The following is a 20,379-nucleotide window of genomic DNA, read 5'->3' as shown; positions in this document are numbered from 1 at the left end:
TGGCATCCTTCAGTCTCGGAAGACCACGGTACCGCGCTCTGAATAGTGCTCTGGAACAGAGTGTCCTCTCCAGTGCGCGAAGCCTGGGTAAAGTAGGTATGGAGGATAGACTGTTACCCATGCAATACTTTGTTTTGGTGCAACATTCTAATGCTAGATTTTGAAATCCAAATGTCCGTTTGTCACTGTAAACGTTCATTTATTATTATCAGCATTTTCATCCTCCTACATTTCTTTTCAGCTCCAGCTAAAAACATATACTGTACTGTAAATAGAAGCATTTTTTTTTTTTTAAAAAAAAGGAACTTCAAAGGAAACTGCCTATGACAACCTGGGATGAACACCCCTGCTCTTATCAAACCGGAGTGGAAACTGGTGATTATGAGACTCTAATAGCCAGGAACTTGGCATTAAACCTCATCCCCCTTTTCACAGCAAAATATCATAGGGGGTGGGTGGGAAGGGGGGAAGAGCAGGGGGTGAATCAGAGCTGACTCAACAAGCCATGGCTTCAACTCCAGTCTTTTTTGCCCCATGCTTAAGGGACTGTCCTTCTGACCTCCTAACACTGGATTAGCTCTGGAAGCTCATACTGCAAAAGCCGGCTTGGCTGCAGGACAGGTGTATTGCAGGTAGCACTAGGTAGGCGGGTCCCCTTCCTGTACCTCCATACAGCATCATTCTATTCCAGGCATCATTCTATCCAGATTAAAACACCTAAATCCGAACACAAACATCTGCTATTCTAGGAAGCTCACGTCCAGGCATTTCACTCCTGACCTACAAGTTGACCCTGAGCTAATTTCAAAGACAATCAGCACACTGTCGCCCAAATCTAGGTATCCATGGATGGAAGGAGCCGAACATGGTTATGAGCAAGCCAGAAGAGGCAGAGGGGAGCCAGTGCACAGGCTGCAGCCTGGGAATCCTTATGGGGGGGGGGGTCATGCAGTCAGACATGTGCTTCTGTTTGTAGTTTCCCATTCCTTGTTTCTCATTCCCCACCCCACCTGCCCCAAGCAAGACTTTGTATCCTTATGCATGATGTTGTGAGCATGTACCCGCAGTGGGACACCTGTGCATGCTTTCATGCACACACTTTCATTTTCATGATTGTGTTTATGAATGACAATAATGGACTACAATAATGAATAGTAAGAACATTTTAGTATTGCTTCTCAACAGAAGCCAAGTGACACAGCAAAATAATGTTTTAAAATAGTTCCCTGCACGAAGGCCTCACAATCTAAAACAGGGGTGCCCAAACCCCGGCCCTGGGGCCACTTGCGGCCCTTGACACCTCTCAATGCGGCCCTCAGGGAGCCCTTAGTCTCCAATGAGCCTCTGGCCCTCCCGAGTTTTGTTGGAGCCCGCACTGGTTCGATGCAACTGCTTTCAGTGTGAGGGCAATTGTTTGACCTCTCACATGAGCTGTGGGATGAGGGTTTCCTCCACTGCTTGCTGTTTTACATCTGTGATGCAGTAGCGGCAGCAAAGGAAAGGCCAGCCTTGCTTTGTGCAAGGCCTTTTATAGGCCTTGAGCTATTGCAAGACCTTCATTCATTCATAGAAGTTCATCTTTAATATATTCATTTATGTAAACTAATGTAAATTTATTCAAATTTTAAATGTAAATTAATTCTGGCCCCCGACACAGTGTTGGAGAGATGATGTGGCCCTCCTGCCAAAAACTTTGGACACCCCTGATCTAAAAGGTGGGAGGAGCAGAAGGGAGACCCCTATGAACTAGAAAAGGTGCAGAGCTGGGATGAATAGGGACAGCAGCTGCCCTTCAGCTGAGTATAAGAGCACCTCCACTGAAAGGTGCCTCTTTACCCAACAAATTAATCTCTCCAGTTCCACACCAAGAGAACTCATTCTGTATTCAAGTGCATTTCTGAGCGCATCGCACAGCCAGGCTTATTGATGCATGTCTACCACTACTGTGGCTTCAGATGTACCAATCAGAGGAAGCATCTGTGATTCACATTTCCTGGGTCACGCTTCCTGCATAAGGTACAAAGCATGCATGAGCTTCACCATAGGGATTTTGTGTGCTTTACCTAATGAACATCAGCCTGATTCCATTGTTTGCAGAATGGGAAGTACAATTTTGTGCGAGAAGTGCATTGTGGCAAAGAAAGCAAGAAGCTGGTGGAAGCAAGGCAGTGACCAGGTGTGTATCAGGAGTGTAAAAGCCTGAAGCCATGTGACAGAGAGAAGTTACAGAAGCTACAGCACTGTCTTCCCAGTTTCTACCTCAATGAGAACTAGGAGCCTGCTCGGAATACCAGAATTGAATCTCAGCAGCACTAGAACGTAGGAAGTTATAAAAGAGACACGAATGCCTCTGAGCACATGCAGAGAACTTCCTTTGGTTATAGGATACCCACAGCTGCCTCCCAAAGTATATGGGATTCAGAGAAAAGATAACACGCAGGACAACTGGGATACATACATCCCCAAACACTCCATCCTCCAAATCTGTCAGCAAAATGGAGCTCCTACTTGCATTCTTTTAAGTTAAAACACAACAATAACCATTTCTTTCCTCAGCAGCTCCTGTCGCCCCTCCTGAAGGAGACGCTGCAGCAACAGCTGGTAGCCTCAAGAGACAGAGGAGGAAACGGGGAAAATGAGATAAGGCTGCTTTGCCTACATACTGAAAAAAGATGCAGGAAACCGCTTCAGGAAGGGAGGCTTTGATTAGGTGTGTTCCGCAGGGTCCTTGTGCCATCTATTCCCCCAAGCTGTTTGCTTAGGGATGAGAGTTTTGTGTGGCTGAAATGGGGCTTGATTGTATGCTTAGTTAACCTCGGAGCAACACGTGATGTTTGATCCTTTATCTTTTCGAGTGAGCAATGTCTCATATAATTCCTTCTCTTAACCATCTCTTACTTAACAGCTGTAAGCCACCTCGGGTGTCCTTACACAGAGAAAAAGAAATCTGTGGAAGAGTCTGGAACTCCTTGCCACGAGAAGTGATGGCATCTGGCCTTGGTGCCTTTAAAGGGGAATTGGATAAATTCCTGGAGGAAAAGTCCATCACGAGTTATAAGCCATGATGTGTATGTGCAACCTCCTGATTTTAGAAGTGGGTTACCTCAGAATGCCAGATGCAAGGGATGGCGCCAGAATGCAGATCTCATGTGCTCCCTGAGGCATTTGGTGGGCCACTGTGAGATACAGGAGGCTGGACTAGATGGGCCTTTGGCCTGATCCAGCGGGGCTGTTTTTATGTTCTTAAATCCATTAAATTAATGAATAAACAAATAATTAATGTGGGGAGGCTCAGGACCCACTAGGTGGATCGCAAGCCAATTTGAAGTGGTTCATGTAGCACCTCCTAGCTCAGCCACCATTGAAAATACAGCGCTGAACATACAGGGTACAGAGCTGCTTGGCAGAGTCGGCATGGGATGGGAGGGAGGTATGGTGCTTTGCCCTGGATACGCTGAAAAGGGGGGAGGGCTGCTTGGTTGGAAAAGGCTCTAAATCTGTGTTCTGCTTTGACTTCTGAGCTGGAATGTTTGAATTCTTAGCTATGTGAAATAATAGCACAAGCATGCTGTGTAATGGGGCCTTTGGCTGATCGCAGCATAGGCTTCAAGCCTAAATTGATGGCGTCACTTCCAGCCATGACATCACTTCCAGGCTAATGACATCACTTCTGGTAGGTCCCAACAGATTGTCATTCTAAAAAGTGGGATTCTGGTGCTAAAAAATTTGAGAACCACTGCCTCGGAGGAAGAGGGGCTGAAGCATGCTCTTCAAAATGGGTAATGTGAGCACCACAAGCATGTATCACATAGATGTATTGCACTTGCGAGAAAGCTGCTACATCATGGCTACGGCATGTGAAAGATTTAAAAGTGCTTTCTTGCACTTGCATTCACAAGTGACATGTTCCCTGCTGGATCAGGCCAAAGGTCGAGATTCCTCCTTCCCACAGTGGCAAACCAGACACTTCTGGCAAGCCCACAAGCGGTTCATATCGGCAAATTAGCCTCCCCATTGTCAGTCCCCCCAAAACTGGTATTCAGTGACCTATTGCCATGAAACTGGAGGCCCCATCTCGCCATTTTTATCGGTATTTATTTATTTACAATAATTTTAAATATTTATATTCTGCTGTTCCGTATTAACATTCAAAGTGGATAATGGCCATTGATATCGTCATTCCCAACTAGCATAATCATAGCCCTACGTACTTCGTCTGTGTTTACCGAAAGTACTCTTGCTCCACTATAGAAATAATTCACCCAGGATAGTGGAGTGTAAAATCTGATTTAGTTGCTGTGGGATCCAACTGTACTTCTGAGCAAGCCACTTGGAGGAAACAACATTACAGCACCGGGATGGATGGTCCTGTAGGCCTGAAGACACTCAGAATCAGAAATATCAAGGCACTGTTGAGAAAATATGCCAATGTTTGCCCTGCCTCTTTCCTTGCAAGGGAATAAGGGCTAGCTGCAACACTTCCACTGTTTGCATCAAGGCAATGAGAAACTTAATATAGCAGGAACAATTTGTGTGAATGTAACAGATTTTGGGTCCAAACCTATCCAGCTTTCCAGCACCGATGCAGCTGTGTTAATGCGACATGCACTACATCCTGCAGTGGGTGGGCGGGGCAATCACAGAGGCCTTCTCAAGGTAAGGGAACATTTATTCCCTTACCTTGGGTTGCATTGCAGCTGCATCGGTGCTGGAATGTTGAATAGGATCGGGTCCTTTATGTAGTTACCAGTGTACAACTAACAGCTGTAAAACTTGTATTGCTTTTAAAAAGGTGTTTGTCTTTGAGGGATACTTCACTCAAAATAACTGACATGTGGAGGTCACGTGAAGATCCCATGGTGTCTGTGCCATTCAGTAAGTCATTTTATCTGCTCCAACAGTGATTGGTGCTTGCTATGTGGTTTCCCTTGTTAGCACAGGCTGAAAATAACCCTGCACTACCTTCCAGGCAATTGTGATCCTGGCCCCTGGGTTGTTCGGGGCCAGGACCAGAAAATGCTGCCCCCCAGGCCTAATAAGTCACTTCTGGAGAAAGACCGGAAGTGACATTTTTAGGTTTTTGCACACAGCCTCCCCCCACCCTGTAGACCTTTTGAGGCCTCCAGAAAGCCTAAAAACACAACTTCTAGTTTTCAGCAAAGGCCTACTGGGGGATGGGAGGCCATGCCCAAAAGGCATTCTAAAGGGGTGTTAAGAAAAAAAAAATAAAAACAGCCAGTGAGGGGAGGGGGTATGGCAGCACCCCCCTGGGTGGCACCCTGGGACATTAGCCTCCTAACCCCCCTAGGTACACCAGTGCTTCCAGGGTTGTTGAAGAGCATGAACAAGTGTGTGGACTGTAGCCTATAGGAGCCTGGGAGGGCCTGACCTCTCCCTGAATATTCAACTTTAAAAAAAAGAAGTCGGTCTCTGATGCAGGCAGAGCCAGCCTTAGGGCAATTTGACCAATTCAGTCAAATTGGGCCCAGTGCCTGGAGGGGCCCCAAACTGGGGTGGCGAGTGGAGTGCCTGCAGCCGCAACCGGAACCTCACTTTGTAGCTCACTCCCCAGCTTGGAGTCCATACTTAGGCATCACAAAGAGAGCACAGTGAGCGGAGCATTGCCACTGGACAGCCAGTCAGCCTGCCCCTGTGTTTGTTTGAAATTGCGCTCCCCCCCCCCCAGCACGGTGTTAATGATGCTGCCAGGTAGGTGCCTGGGAGCTACCACTCAATGTGCAAAAATATTTTGCATTGGGCCCCGCGGCTCCTAAGGCTGGCCCTACTTGCAGGGATATTAGGAAAGGCCCTATGCAACTACTCACAAAAGAAACTTAATCCCATCTTCCAGTGTTCTGGCCAATGATTATGAAGACGCTGTGCTAACTTGCAAGCACCGGGGCCTTATTTTTGAATTGTTTCAAATTAATTTTTATTTTATTCATACTTCTACAATTAAATAACTTCACACAGGTGAAGCTACCTGTATTTATTTTCTGACTTTTCTGCAATGATTCTGTGCCTATCCTGTTGACCACTGAATGGCTGAATAAGCATTTGAAAGCAATTAGAGTGCTCTAGAAGAATTTATAAATCATTCTATATACCAAGCTATCAGTCATGATAATGTGCTGAAAACAAGGATTGGGACTGGCATTTCATCAGATCAGTTTGGTCTTGTACAAACTCATAGCTATGTTTCATTCGTTCATTCATCCCTGCAGCAGCATCGTACTACGCACGGAATTTTTCACAACAGGTGAGAGGATCTCACAACAGGTGAGATCCCTGCCCCAAGGCGCTCCCAGTCTTGCAGTAGAGACAAAGGGGAAAAAAATCAGAGGAAGGGGTAAACAGGGGAAGCTTATGTGATAAAATAATCAAATCCAACTAAGTCTTAACTATATGTACACAAAGTACAATAAAGACTGTTGCAGAAGGGTATGGGTTCTGGGGCTTGTGTGGCAAAGACTTCACAGAAAAGGTGAGTTTTGAGGAAGGCCATGAAGGAAATAGGAGAGAAAGGCCCAATCCTATGGCTGAATGCAGCCATGCCAGTGGGGTATGCACTGCATCCTGTGGTGGGGAGACAGACACAAAGGCTTCCTCAAGGTTTGGGAACATTTGTTCCCTTACCTTGGGGCTGCATTGTGGCTGCACTGGTGCTGAAAAGTTGAATAGGATTGGGCCCATCTGCTGCAATCCTAACCATACTTTCCTGAGAGTAAGCCCCACTGAGCAAAATAGGACTTACTTCTGAGTAGACCTGATTAGGACTGTGTCCAAAGCATCATACAGGTGAACTGGGAAGGTGTTCCAGGCAAAAGGGACAACAAGGATGGGCTGAGTCATTTGGGGAAGCAGGAGATAGGTAGCAGAGGATGGAGGAGCAAAGGTCACAGACAGGAGCGTAATGGGATATCTGGTTATCTGGATACACAGCAAACTGGGCTGGAGACATTATTATTATTATTATTATTATTATTATTATTATTATTATTATTATTATTATTATTATTATTATTAACAGTATTTATATACCGCTTTTCAACTAAAAGGTCACAAAGCAGTTTACAGAGAAAAATCAAACAACTAGTGGCTCCTTTAATTCCAAGTCCTTTCGAGCTGTACATGTACAAGCCAGATTTTGACTTTTCACTTACAGCAGTAATTTCATGCAGTTATTATTTCTGTTTCGAAGGGCTTTTAACCAATTAAAAACCTAGTCAATTAATTATGACTTTAAATTAAATTGGTAAATTGAAATGGTAAAATGTGTATATGGGTAAAACAATAGTCCGGAGAAAGACGCATACAGGACATTCTTTTGTTTTAAATGATAGATGCATCCATTGTTGCTGGCATTACCTTGGAAGAGGCATTCCCTCTTGTGCAAGACAAAAGGAGGAATACCTCTTCCAGGATACATGCTTGTCACCTGAAGCTTTTTATGCCTTCTACAAACCTCACACAGGCCAGCGCAAGACTTTTTTTTTTTTTTAACAGTATTTATATACCGCTTTTCAACAAAAGTTCACAAAGCAGTTTACAGAGAAAAATCAAATAGCCAATGGCTCCCTGTCCCAAAAGTGCTCACAATCTAAAAAGATCCAAAAGAACACCAGCAGACAGCCACTAGAAAAGACACGGCTGGGGTGAGGAGGGCCAGTTACTCTCCCCCTGCTAAATAAAAGAGGAGCACCCACTTGAAAAAGTGCCTCTTACCCAATTAGCAAGGGACTTCCTGAGGCAGCAGGCCAAATGTTACTCTCCAATACTCAGGCTCAGGACTCTCCCCTTCTTCATATTTCCTCACCTCTGTCTCTCCTTCCTTTTCTAATTCAGGGAGTGGGAATAGTGGAGGCAAGTAGGCAGGAGCGCCCCCTAGATGGGCCAGCCCTGTGTGTGTAATGTGTAGTATACTTTGTGTGTGTGTGTGTGTGTGTGTGTGAGAGAGAGAGAGAGAGAGAGAGAGAACTCTGGGTGTGGGTGAACTGTGTATGTGTAATTTGTAGTATAGTGTGTGTGTGTGTGTGAGAGAGAGAGAACTCTGGGTGTGGGTGAACTGTGTATGTGTAATTTGTAGTATACAGTGTGTGTGTGTGTGTGAGAGAGAACTGAATTTTTAGTTGACTAAAAGTTGTGAGAACCGATTATTTCCCCCGCCTTCAACCATGCTGCCCTGCGGTTTTATGAATGGACAGATAAGATCGTGCCCCACGAACCCTTCCCACGATCAGCGGGCGCGCCTTTCCAATGTTTGAGGTGCCCTCTTTTCCCAGGCTGGACTTTTTTTTTTTCTCTCGAGCCCACCCTTCACCCCCCCCAACCCCCCCACCCGGGTTTGCTTTTGCTAACACGTTTAGGAGACCCCCCCTCCCCAAAACACAAAGCAGCTTGCAAACTCCGCTGCAGGATCGCTTGCGAGGTCCTGGGGCATTGATGCCACGCAGGGCTCCCAGGGGTTGCCCAGTCCTGCGAAATGCGGAGCAGTATCCCGGCGTGGCGGCACACACCTTCGATCGCCCCTGCATCCCACCCCGGGCTTGATCCGCATTGGTGGCGTTGGTGCCAAAGCAAAGGCGTGCAAAGCCTCCGACACGAGGAAGGGGTTGGATTACATTGTTTGTCATTATTTTTTAATAATGCATCATCATCATCATCGTCAGCGAGGAGGGCGAGAGAGAAAGAGGATGGCCGTGGTTTCCTCCCCTCCCTCCCTCGCTGCGTTTACTCCCCCCTCCTCCCTCCCTCCCTCTCTCTTGCAATTGGGTTGATGAGTTCAGTGGGTTTTTCTCTTGCGTGGAGGGAGGGGGGAGCGGGGGAGGAAGAACATGTCACTGCCGCCTTTTGCTTCCTTTCCTGCCACAGCAGAAAAAAGGGGGGTGGACAAGAAGCTGATCTCTTTAAGACCCAGCGGCAATTTCTCCCTCCTCCCCCCCCCCCAGTTTTTTTTTAGGAGCGACAGGCTGTGTGTGCTGTTTGCAGAAGCCTCTTGGTCTCCATCATCGGGCTGCAAAAGCCAGTGACAAGGGGAGGCAGAGCAGCAATAGAGGAGGAAGAGGAAGAGGAAGGGATGAAGGGGAGGTGTAACCCAGCAGACCAGCCGGTAGGAGTGGGCCTGAGCTAATGCAAGCCCTTTGCAGGAGCTGTGGGTAAGAGAGCCTTGGACCTGGTCCCCCCCCCCCCCCGCAAGGACCACATTTCCCTGCCACACAATGAAAGCCCTGTTGTAGATGCATGCACGGCGGTGCGCCTGGCCCCTGCTTGCACTAGGGCAGTTTTCTGTGTGCCGCTGTGCATATGTGCATGTGTGTGTCTTTTTTTGTCTCTCTCGCGATGTGAGACCACTGGCTGCAAGCTCATCGCGGAAGAGGCAAGCTCACGGGGTGGAGGGGGGGTGGAAGAGGAGACAGACAGCAGGAGGCGTGTGGGGCTATGTGGTGTCAGCCAGCGACACCAGAAGATTTGCTGAACCATGATGAAGACTGAGCCCCACTCCAGTCCTGGCGGCAGCAGTAGCAGCAGCAGCAGCAACAGCGGTGGTGGTGGTGGTGGCGGCAACAACGGTGGGGGAAGCCTAAGGAGTGCCTCCCCACACCGGAACGCCTACGAAGCTGGCATCCAAGCCTTGAAAGCCACAAAGGATGCCCTTGGCAATCCTGACAGCAGCGAGGAGGCCAAAAAAGCCCGGAACAAGAAGTATGGCTCCAATGTTCACCGGATCAAGAACATGTTCCTGCAGATGGGCACCATGGCCCCCCCTCCTGGAGGTGAGGGGGCTGTTGACCTGGCCAAGATGAAGGAGAAGCCCGTCCGGTTGTCCTTGCCAAGGGCCAGCAGCTTGAATGAGAACGTAGACCACAGTGCATTGCTGAAGCTGGGCACCAGCGTGTCCGAGAGGGTGAGCCGCTTCGACTCCAAGCCCGACAAGCCGCTGTCCAAGCTCCAGGAGACGCGGAAGATCTTCGAGAGGAGCCTGCAGGAGAAGGAGACCACCAACAAGCTCCTCCTGAGGAAGGAGAGGGGTGGCTTCCAGGATAGGAAGCTGGACGTGGTGGTGAGGTTCAATGGGAGCACTGAGTCGTTGGACAAACTGGACACGGAGGCCGTGTCGCCTACCGTCAGCCAACTCAGTGCCGTCTTCGAGAAGGCCGACCTGAGGAACAACCTGCATAAAGCCCCTGGCAGAGTCGGGCCCCTCAACTCCAAGATTGTCAGCAAACGGTCCAGAGTTTTCCTCCAGGCCCCAGACAGTGCCAAAGCAGAAGCAAGGAGTAGTGACGGGCCTACTCTCCAGGTGAGAGGCAGGCTCTCAGAGGCTGACAAAACCAAACTTGCCGCTGGCGGACCAGGAATGGTGAAACCTGGTGACAAGGACACTAGCACAGGCCCACGTCCCCAGAAGGTCCAAGAGGTGCACAAGATCAAGCCAGTGGAAGTAGAGGAGAGTGGGGACTCAGAGCAGGAGTTTGAGGCCGCAGAGGTGGCGGTTGCCGCAGCAATCGCAGAGGAGCACAGCAAGGCCTCCAAAGGGTCTGACACCGCCAGGGCTGAAGTGATCCAGGCTGAGGTAACAGTGCATGCAGCCTTGGAAAATGGCGGGTTGGGTGGTGAGAGACACCTAGAGACTCCAGACCCACTGGCAGATGCTTACTGCGAGGAGGCAGTAAAAGCAGAAGGGCCGGAGGAGAATGACCTGTGCGATGAGTCTAAGAAGGAGGACTTCTCTGAGGCTGACCTTGTGGACATTAGTGCCTACAGTGGGCTGGGGGAGGACTCGGGAGGGAGCGGGCTGGACGAAGACGAGGATGCCGATGGACTGTACGCCCCAGAATCCAGCTGTGTGGAGATCTCTGGGCTGTCGGAGGAGGAGGAGCCTACCCCCAACCGCAAGATCCACTTCAGCACAGCCCCCATTCAGGTAAGTCTTGGGACACACTGTCACCAGTGTGTCGGGACAACTGGGTCCTAAGAAGGCCTGTTGTGTTTGGGGTGGGAACTCAGTGGGGTTGTCACCACCTCTCCACGTTAGAAACCTACCTAGTTCTCAGTACAAACAGGAAATGAGGTGGTAAACCTGTGCTTGGACTGGACTGCTTCAGACGGGGACTCACAATACTACACCATTTAAAAAAAAAGAAGAAAAAAACAAAAATCCTGCACAGAGAAACCTAGATGCTAGGGAGATGGGTTCTAGCCAACCTTATCCCTGACATGCTTGCATTTTCCATACAGGAATTTGTTTAATATGAATGTGAACCTTCTCTCTGCTGTCCAGAGAGCACAGTTCAGACACAGGTTTACCACCTCATCTGCTGTATTTACTGAGGACTGGACCTAGCTTACTGGACAAGGGGGGAGTCTTCCCCTCTGCTCCATATGATTTCCCATTTAGGCCTTCATTTTGCAAGGCCTATGGCAAATTCTGATCTCCACTCATAAGGCCCTGGGCAAACCTACAGGAAGGGGATTGTACTGTGTTTTGTTTGCATTTTGATGGGAGGGGATATCATTGAAAATGCACCCATGGAAGGGAAGAGCAAAGATCTAGGATCTCCTACCTTGAAAGCCACTGGAGGGACTTTAGGGCTATTGGCCTCTCACTGAAGCTGGGAGTCAAAGGGGTGAATCAAGGGAGTTGAGAACTGTACAAATGTGGGTTTAATAGCATTGGGGCAGCTGATGTCACAGTAGACCCCGTTGGGGGTTTGGGTCTCTGAACCGATCTTGCTTTTTGCTTTCCAGCCCAAAATTAAAAAAAAGAAAGAGGGAAAGGGTGGGGTTAAAAGATGCAATTCTGTCTAGCAATTCAGCAGAAAGAGAGAAGCTGAAGTGTCTGGATTTTGCAGGGGAAAGAAAAGAAGGAGCCCTTCTCCATCACTTGCTTTTTTCTTTTTTTTCCCCACAGCATCGCTTTACAAAATGCTGGGGGCGAGGGAGGGATTTTTAATGAACCCATTTACGTCTGGCTGGTGGTAGTAAAAGGAATAACACATCTAATGTGAAAAATCTCAGCTTCTCATGCTCTATCCCACCTTGGCTGGGGGGGCTGCCTGTCTCTGGCCGGGAAAAATGTCTCTGACACAAATTAAGGGGGGGATGCTCCTGTTACCATCTGTTTCTCTCTTGCTCCTTCCCCCCACCTTCTGCCCTATTTGAGTCTCTGGATTGGCTACCTTTCCCCTCCTCCACTACCCCCCTTGCAAGGATTAAGGCATTCTGGATGTCATTCCCAAGAGTTCTCTGGGTTCCATTTTATGGGAAGGACTGGTTGCCATGGGGAATCTGGAGGTTGGAAGGCTCCCTTTCTCTTTCCCAGATGAAATGGCAAGAGGAAAGGGGAGGAAAATGTTATCCCCAGTGGCCAGGTGTACACCAAGTAGGTAAAAAGACCTGCACTGGAGTGGACAATTAATCGGTCTACTGTACAGTTGTTCCACTTACCTGTATTGTCCATTGGCCTCTTTCTAGCCAATGTGGCCTGGTGGTTACAATGTTGGACTGAGACTGAGAAGATCCAGATTTAAATTCTGTTTTAGCCACAGAGCTTGCTGGGTTACCTTGGGTCAGCCCACCTTTCTCACAGGGTTGTTAGGAGCATAAGGGAAGAGGAGATTTGTGCCACCTTCAATTGTTTTGAGGAAGGGTAGGCTAGAGATATAATGCACACCGAAGAGGCCTAGAACAGTTTTGGCACCGCAACCCAATTTGTTGGTAATGTAGGGCTGTGTAACCCCCCAGAATGTGTTGTGGCAGCTGGATAGCACCCCAGAATGCCTTGCATCTCCGTAGCCGGCACTGGCCGTGACCCACCAGAAATCAAATCGTGACCCACTGGTGGATGGCAACCCATTATTTGCAAACCCGACCTAGAACCGAGGCGATGTGAGTTAATGAGCCACAAGTAGAAGAAGGCAGGAGCAAAGGTTTCTCTTGCCAAATATTTCTTGGCCTTCCAAATAGTTCCATCCAAATTCAGAATTTGTGACATTTGTGGATGCCCCAGAAAAAGAAGCAATTTCTCCAAGAGGACCTTGCCTAACCACGTTCAGGTTCCTAGGAGCCATTTCTAGGCTCATCTAACAAAATTTTTATGGCCAGCTGATGCAGTGTCTCTATCCAGATTCCAAGAAAACTATACTCTTCTGGACCTATTCACTCATGGTGTTGTCTGTATGTACAGATCCCTGTAGTACATCTTTTTGCATGAATGGCTTCATTTAAAAGTCAGCTTTCGGACTGGCCCCTTGGAAATTTAGAGTACAGATCATACTTGTTGCGATGTACACGTTGCACGGGACATATACGAAACCAATTGTTGATGCCGTCATTTATTTATTTGATGATTTATCTATAAATGATTTATTTCCCACCTTTCCATCCGAATAAATGAAGCGTGCAAGGCGGCATGCGAAACAGAGAAAAAACAGTAAAATGCAAAAAAAAGGAACAAAATAGCCACGGTCAGCAACTGGATGTTGGGATGTTTATGGGTGTAGGGGAAGGGAGGAGAAAGAGAGTCTCCAATAGGGAGACCCAGAGGGTGGACTGTGTCAAGTATAAGAGATGATAATTGTTGCATTTGAGGCTGGGAAGGAATTTTGCTGTACGTCAGATTTGCCTGTGACCCTGAAAGGTGGACTTGTTTTTCTTTGTCCTCTCTTAATTTGGCTTAGGTGCTAAAACACCCTAGACTTATCTGATCTGCTGGTCCCTTGTCCCTTCACGCTTACTGCTTGTAGGTGAGTCCATGTGGGATGGAGACTCTTATCTGGGAAGCAAAACTACCTGGTCCCAGTTCTGTAGTTCTAGGGAGCCCACCCCTGCCCCTTCCATCTTCTCCCAAGCTTAGGTGGTGTCAGATTGCTGCTGGAAAGGCTGAGCAGTAAGGCTGGTAAGTTCTGGTAAGGGTGAGCAGTTCATCCTCCTTACAACAAACCGAAGGCATCATAGGTAAAAAGAAACTTCAGGCCAGGGCTGTCTCCAAGGACATGCAGCAGCTCTTGCAAGCCTCCACCACATGTGAAGTGTGCGTCTCACTGAACCAGCTCCTAGACAGGAGATGGACAGAGTGGATAGAGAGATGCTCTTTACACTCTCACATAACACCAGAACCAGGGGACATCCACTAAAATTGAGTGTTGGGAGAGTTAGAACAGACAAAAGAAAATATTTCTTTACTCAGCATGTGGTTGGTCTGTGGAACTCCTTGCCACAGGATGTGGTGATGGTGTCTGGCCTGGACGTCTTTAAAAGGGGATTGGACAAGTTTCTGGAGGAAAAATCCATTATGGGTTACAGGCATGATGTGTATATGCAACTTCCCGATTTTAGAAATGGGCTATGTCAGAATGCCAGATACAGGGGAGGACACCAGGTTGAGGTCTCTTTTTATCAGGTGTGCTCCGTGGGGCATTTGGTGGGCCGCTGTGAGATACAGGAAGCTGGACTAGATGGGCCTATGGCCTGATCCAGTGGGGCTGTTCTTATGTTCTTATGTAGAAGGCAAAGCCGGAGACTGGCCAGGGGAGCAGTGCCTGCCTGACTTCTTCCCCAGCTTCTAGCTAAGAATTCCAGGCTGTGTAAGGCACTGGTCAGAACCTGGGAGGGATGGAGTCACTGCCAAGCTGACTTTTCACCTACATTAGATGGACATCAGGAGTTGGAGAGGGGGCACTGAAGGTGGCTAATTTGGAAACATACAGGAAGAGGTTTGCTGAATGAGATTGTAGGCCCATCTAGTTGAGCATTCTGTTTGCAACCTTGCAAACAGGGCATGAAGGGCAACAATTGTGCCTTCTCGTGTGACCCCAGCATCTGATATGTATGTATGTATGTATGTATGTATGTATGTATGTATGTATAGTATCCTGCTTCAAAACATGGAGGTTCCATTTAGCTGTTGCAACTACTAGCTACTACTAGGCCACTCTTCCTTCATAAATTTGTCTAATCCCTCTTTATAGTCATCTGAGACAGTGGTTGTTTCCTTAACTTGTGGTGGTGACTTCCATCTCCAAAAGAAGTTCTGACTAGAGGGGTGTTGGGGCTCAGGGCTGCTTAAAAAACCTGTCCTCTGATCCTAGGTGTGTGAGAGTGAGACATTGCTTGTGAGCTGTGGGACAGGGACTCTGTGGTAAGGGCTCATGCTCGCAGGTCTTCTCATCGGTATTTTCCAAGGTGGCCTACCACATGTGGTGTGCAAAGGAAATATGGAGTATATCTGAGCTCAGCTTGAGAATCAAACATGTTCTTGCCTTTGTTTGCGCACTCCGTGTTAGCAGGGCTGGTTTGGAGAGCTTCAGTGATAACGGAACCTCAGGCATCAGAATAGATGCAAGATTTTCTGCTCTTTGCATACAGACCTGCATGCTAGAGACGTACTTCCACAGGGAGTGGCACCATCAATGGCCGAAGAGTATGGCAGTGTTAGCTTGTTAGAGAAAAACTTTATTTTCTATATTGCATAACATTTGTTTTTTATCCTCAGACCCCCACCTCAGACACCCCCCAGCTTGGTAATTGGGGTAAGTCTGAAGAGAGGAAGGGGGCAGGCCTGGGCTAGGAAACAGTGCGTATGATTATTGCTAAGATCCACCCTCTCCAGCTCCCAAACTCCCCCATGTTCCTTCTCCAAACCACCATGACCCAAGCTACCCACATTTATTTATACCGCCCTTCCTCCAAGGAGCTCAGGGGAGTGTACACAGCTGCTCCCCTCCTTTTGTCCTCACAACAACCCTGTGAGGTAGGTAAGGCTGAGAGACAGTGACTGGCCCAAGGTCACCCAGGAAGCTTCATGGCTGAGGGGGGATTTGAACCTGGATCTTTCAGGTCTAAGTCCACCTCCCAAACCACTACACCACCCTGGCTCTCACTGCACCACCCCTGCTGCCACCTTATTTGCTTCCATGTGGCCTGGGTGGGCTGTTGACAGTGCAGGAAGCTGCTGGCAATTTCCGCTGGCTGTGCTTGGCCCGGCATGTCATTTACGGCAATGCCACACCATTTACGATGACAGAATGTGAGTTCCACCACTGTAAACAACAGTACGATTATTTCTTTATTGCAGCCGTGACCAAGAGGAAGTGGCTTGCCTCAGGCCTCTAAGTGAGTTTGTAGCAGCGGTAAGATTCAAACTGGGGGTTCAGTTTCTTCACTGCTACCTTACGTCAGCTCTCAGTTTGATCTGCCAGTTCACACACCAGATATACAATACACACTCGAGTCATTTTTTGTATTTTCTTTTTCTCCGGTATGAGATGATCTTGGAGTATTCCAAAAGCAGGTGCTCTCCAGAGCAAAAATTAAACAATATCAAGACCCATCAGTATTCCAGGCAAACACAGCATAGAAGCTGTGTGAGCCTTGCTTGCAGCTGTGAACTCCCAATTTCGTTGGCATGCTGTGATTGTTCTTTGTGGTAGGAAAGTTATTTTCGTTTCATTCTGCAAAGGAAACTGATTGCTAGCTTCAGATACTAACTGAAAGGAAGAGTTCTTTTGCAACACCCTTGGCAGAAGGAAGAGGAAACCAGCATGCCTTGGTGTGGGTGTGTGTGAGGTCTGCTTGGTGGTGTGTCCTTCAGTCCACCCCACTGATCAGTTGTGTGAGTTGGGGTTTTCATCTGTGATTAAAGCTTTGGTTAAAGAATATGCTGATTAAACCAATTAAAGTGTGTAGCCATCATGACAACATATCATCAGACCTTGATATTAAGGTTGTGATTGGCTTTCTGGCTTGCTGGAGAACTTCAGATTTAAAAAGAAAAAGAAAAAAATTTATTTGCAACTAGTTTTGCTTTGTCATTGAAAACACATTTTGGGACAGAGTCAGGGCCCAGATTAAGATTGTCTAGCGCCAGCTCTGGGTGGATCGTTCTGCCTGTACAAGGAAAGTTAACTCCTCCGCCCATGTGGTCTGTACTGTAGCTACCTTGCTCATTTGGTTGGCTACCTTCAGTCTCGAAAGACTTTGGTATAAGCCTACAGCACCCGGTATTCCCAGGCGGTCTCCCATCCAAGTACTAACCAAGCCTGACCCTGCTTAGCTTCCGAGATCAGACGAGATCGGGCATGTGCAGGGTAACAGTTGCAGCAAAGCAAAAGGTGGCCATGACACATCCAGGGTGGATGTGCGACACAATGAAAGATGCCATTTCTCTGTGTCTTTTCACAGCATAATCCTATGTGTGGCCACTCAGATGTAAGTCCTATTGTGTTCAGTGGGGCTTACTCCCAGGAAAGACCGCATAGGATTGCAAGCTCAGGCTTCTAAGACTCAAGTTACGTTTGCAGCAGAATTAGATAGTTGGAACCCCGAGGAGGTAGAATGAACTGTACCGCTCCAGGTTGCTGGGAGGGGTGGAATGCCCCTGTGTTGTTGTTTTTTAAAGGACCTATCACAGCATGGAGAAAGATTCTAGTCAGTGGTGTCACTAGCAGGGTGTGGGGGAGTGTGGACCCGGTGACACCATGGGAAGGTGACACCAAAGGAGGAGAAATGAAAATTTCCTGGTTGGGCCAACCAGCAGGCCAGGTCTACTTGTCGGGTAGACCTGGACTCTCAGTAGATTAGGGCTCCGGAGACTTTTCTGACTGTCACTGCCCTCCCCCTGCCCCCGTTTTGCCCCTTTTCATCCCCCCATGCCCCCATCACTACCTCTCCCCCGCTCCACACTGGATGACACCAACCCTAGTGATGCCACTGGTTCTAGTCTAGTTTTTTTTCCACTTGCCACTTCTTTATAAGGCTTGGAGCAGGCAAGTAAGAGGCACCACATGAGGGCCATGCTTTCCTACTCGTGGCTCTCCCGGTGAGCAGTGTGACTGGGATGGGGATTCAGAACATCCCTCCTCGCTTACTTCCAAACCCAACATGCCATTTTCTTCAGCATGGTCCATACTATCTCCTTGCCCTGAGCACCCACTCTTTCTGGAGGGCCTCCAAGGACTGCCCGATCCTTCCTTCTCAAGGCCACCTGTCTTCCAAGGGCTCATGTCAACTTGAATGATGACATTATGGTTCAGCGCATGCCATCCTGAACAGCCTCATGCGGTACAGGATGGGAAGGAAGCGAACGAATTCTAGAGATGACAACAAGGGAGCTAAGAAAGGATGATAGAAATAAGGGAAGCATATAGGCCCAGTTCTCACATTTACAGTGGAGTTCCTCAGGCTTCTAATATCAGAGGCATTAAAGGTTTACTTTTGGAGACTTCAAGGGATAAGAATTGCCTGGCTCCAGAGGAGTTTTTTTCTGTGCATTTTTGCACAAGTGACTGATCTAAGCAAGCCTTCTGATTGGCAGAAGCTCAGAGCAGTGCGTTATTTACAACCCAGTCCTAACCAACTTTTGAGTGCCAATGTAGCCAACGTTCCCTTGCCTTGAGAAGGCCTCTGCGACTGCCCTGCAGTGTTGGCACAGTTGCTTTGGTTCTGGAAAATTAGTTAGGAATGGGCTGCAACATATCTTTTTTAAAAAATGGGTTTATATGCCACCCTTTGATAGAAATATTTTCAGGACAGCTCAAGAAGTGCAAAGGAAACAGCACAATCACAGACAATCATAAAACAATTCAAGAATTAAGACTGGGGATAAAAATCAGCAGCAATAAATATCAGTTTAAAGCTTGGGAAATAAATAAAAAAAAGTCTTTGCCTGGTGTAAAAAAATAAAAGTAAGTGCCAGGCTAGCCTTCTCTCCCAGGAGAGAGTTCCATAATGAGAGTACCACAACACTGGTCTTCTCTGCTGTTGTCACCTGCCACATTGCTGATGGCAGGGTACTTGAAGAGGGGGTTTCTGGTATTTATCTCAGCATGCAGATGTGGCATACATACAACAGGATTCCACTTCTGAGTGTGGGTAATTCTACTTTATCACTGCAGTGGAGGGGGGGGGGAACTGAATGATGCAATACCACCTGATACACAGCCACCACAGACCTACCTGCCCTCTCCCTCCAGGAGAAGGTGATTGAAAGATGATAAGGCCAGATCAGTGATTCGCTCAGAGAGATGGTAGGAGACCTCCTTTGTGGATGGGTGCTTTGGGCTCACAGGAGCATCACTGAATGCATTTCTTTCTTGCAGCATACATTTCGGGAGGTACTGGTCTACCGAGTTCTAATTATCTAAATGTGTTAGTGCAACACAGTTTAAAAAAAAAAAATAGAGAAGTTCCTCTGCTGACCTGAAGTGACTGTTTTTATCTACACAAAAAGAGGAAGGGAAAGGAGGACAGATGTGAATGTAGCAAGATCTGGGCAATTTCATGGAGGGTGTGCACAGAATGCTGAATGCAAAGAGAGGGCCTTGTGTACACAGTTATCTTTGGATAACAAACCCCCTCCCAGCTCACCCCTTGCTTCAGCCTCCGGCTAGTTTTTATTCTGAAAGCCTAAACACTGGCCAGGGTTCAAAGAGGCACTTTAGAAGTGCCTTCGATGTGCCCAGTGGAACATTTGACCCTTTTCCGATTCCAGGCCAGTGTTGCCCCTCCCCACACTGCCCCTTGCCATATTGCAAGCAACACCCACCAGGGAGGTTGCCCATGGGGTGGGGGGCTACTGTTCGAGACACTCGCATCCCAGGAGCATGGTCTGAGGGCTGGTAGCATAGCTAGACGGGGGGGTAAGTAATGCTGGTGCTGTAACGTGCCGTGTAAGTGGCCCCTCCCACTTGAAGCCATTCCAGACAGCGATGGCAATGTACAGGAGACACAGGTGGGATGGCAAGCACCTGCATGTTGTCCTTGCTGCCCAGAATGGCTCCAGTGGCGAGTGGGAGGGGCAGCTTACACAGCGCATTGTGGCAGCTGCAGTACTTACTGTTCCCCCCCCGCTACACTACTGCTGAGGGCGGTCAGTCCCGGCATATTGCTGAATCTAAGCAGATGCCAGCCTGATCATTGCCAGTGAGTCTGGTTTGTCCATGAGACTGGCTGATGTGGCCACCTTAGGTGGCAGGTTGGCAGGGGAGACCCACCACCATCCTCTGCCCCTCCTCCCAGTCTCTGAATCTGAAAACAAAGATGGAGCAGAAGAGAAAGTGCGGAGGAGAGGAGGCTGCACTCTCCTCTCTTCCACTTTTCCTCTTCCGCTCTTCACCTCTTCCTTTTCAAATCCAGGGAGGAGGAGGAAGAGGGCAGAGGTACTAGCTGGCTAGGCGGCAGTATTTGGTGCAGCACGGATGCCTTAACTTCCTACATCGGAGCTTGCCAAACTACGGCCTGCAGGCCAGATCCGGAGTTTGGGGAAAGCCCTTCCCACTATGAGCAGTGCTTACTGTTTCGCCATGCTGCCTTTTCATTTTCCACCTGATCTGTTCTCAGGGGCACTCTGGGCAGTCCCGCCTGCCCAGAAATCCTGTTGCC

The 20,379-nt window shown here is 48.2% G+C and overlaps 1 protein-coding gene and 1 pseudogene across 1 annotated transcript in view; one reads left to right on the top strand and one right to left on the bottom strand.

Moving 5' to 3' along the window:
- The first annotated feature begins 8,985 nt into the window (after positions 1 to 8,985).
- PPP1R9B (protein phosphatase 1 regulatory subunit 9B) overlaps positions 8,986 to 20,379 on the top strand; it is a 70,253-nt gene continuing 58,859 nt past the window's right edge. The window contains exon 1 of the mRNA XM_066631330.1: positions 8,986 to 10,924. Coding sequence (XP_066487427.1) covers positions 9,479 to 10,924 — 1,446 coding nt within the window. The 5' untranslated portion in view covers positions 8,986 to 9,478. The remainder of the gene's footprint in view (positions 10,925 to 20,379) is intronic.
- Positions 16,986 to 17,102, bottom strand: LOC136654728 (5S ribosomal RNA; annotated as a pseudogene).

This window comes from Tiliqua scincoides, chromosome 5, assembly GCF_035046505.1.
Source record: "Tiliqua scincoides isolate rTilSci1 chromosome 5, rTilSci1.hap2, whole genome shotgun sequence".
NCBI lineage: Eukaryota > Metazoa > Chordata > Lepidosauria > Squamata > Scincidae > Tiliqua > Tiliqua scincoides.
Note: the sequence above shows the minus strand (reverse complement) of the source record. Positions and strands in the feature narration are given on the sequence as shown.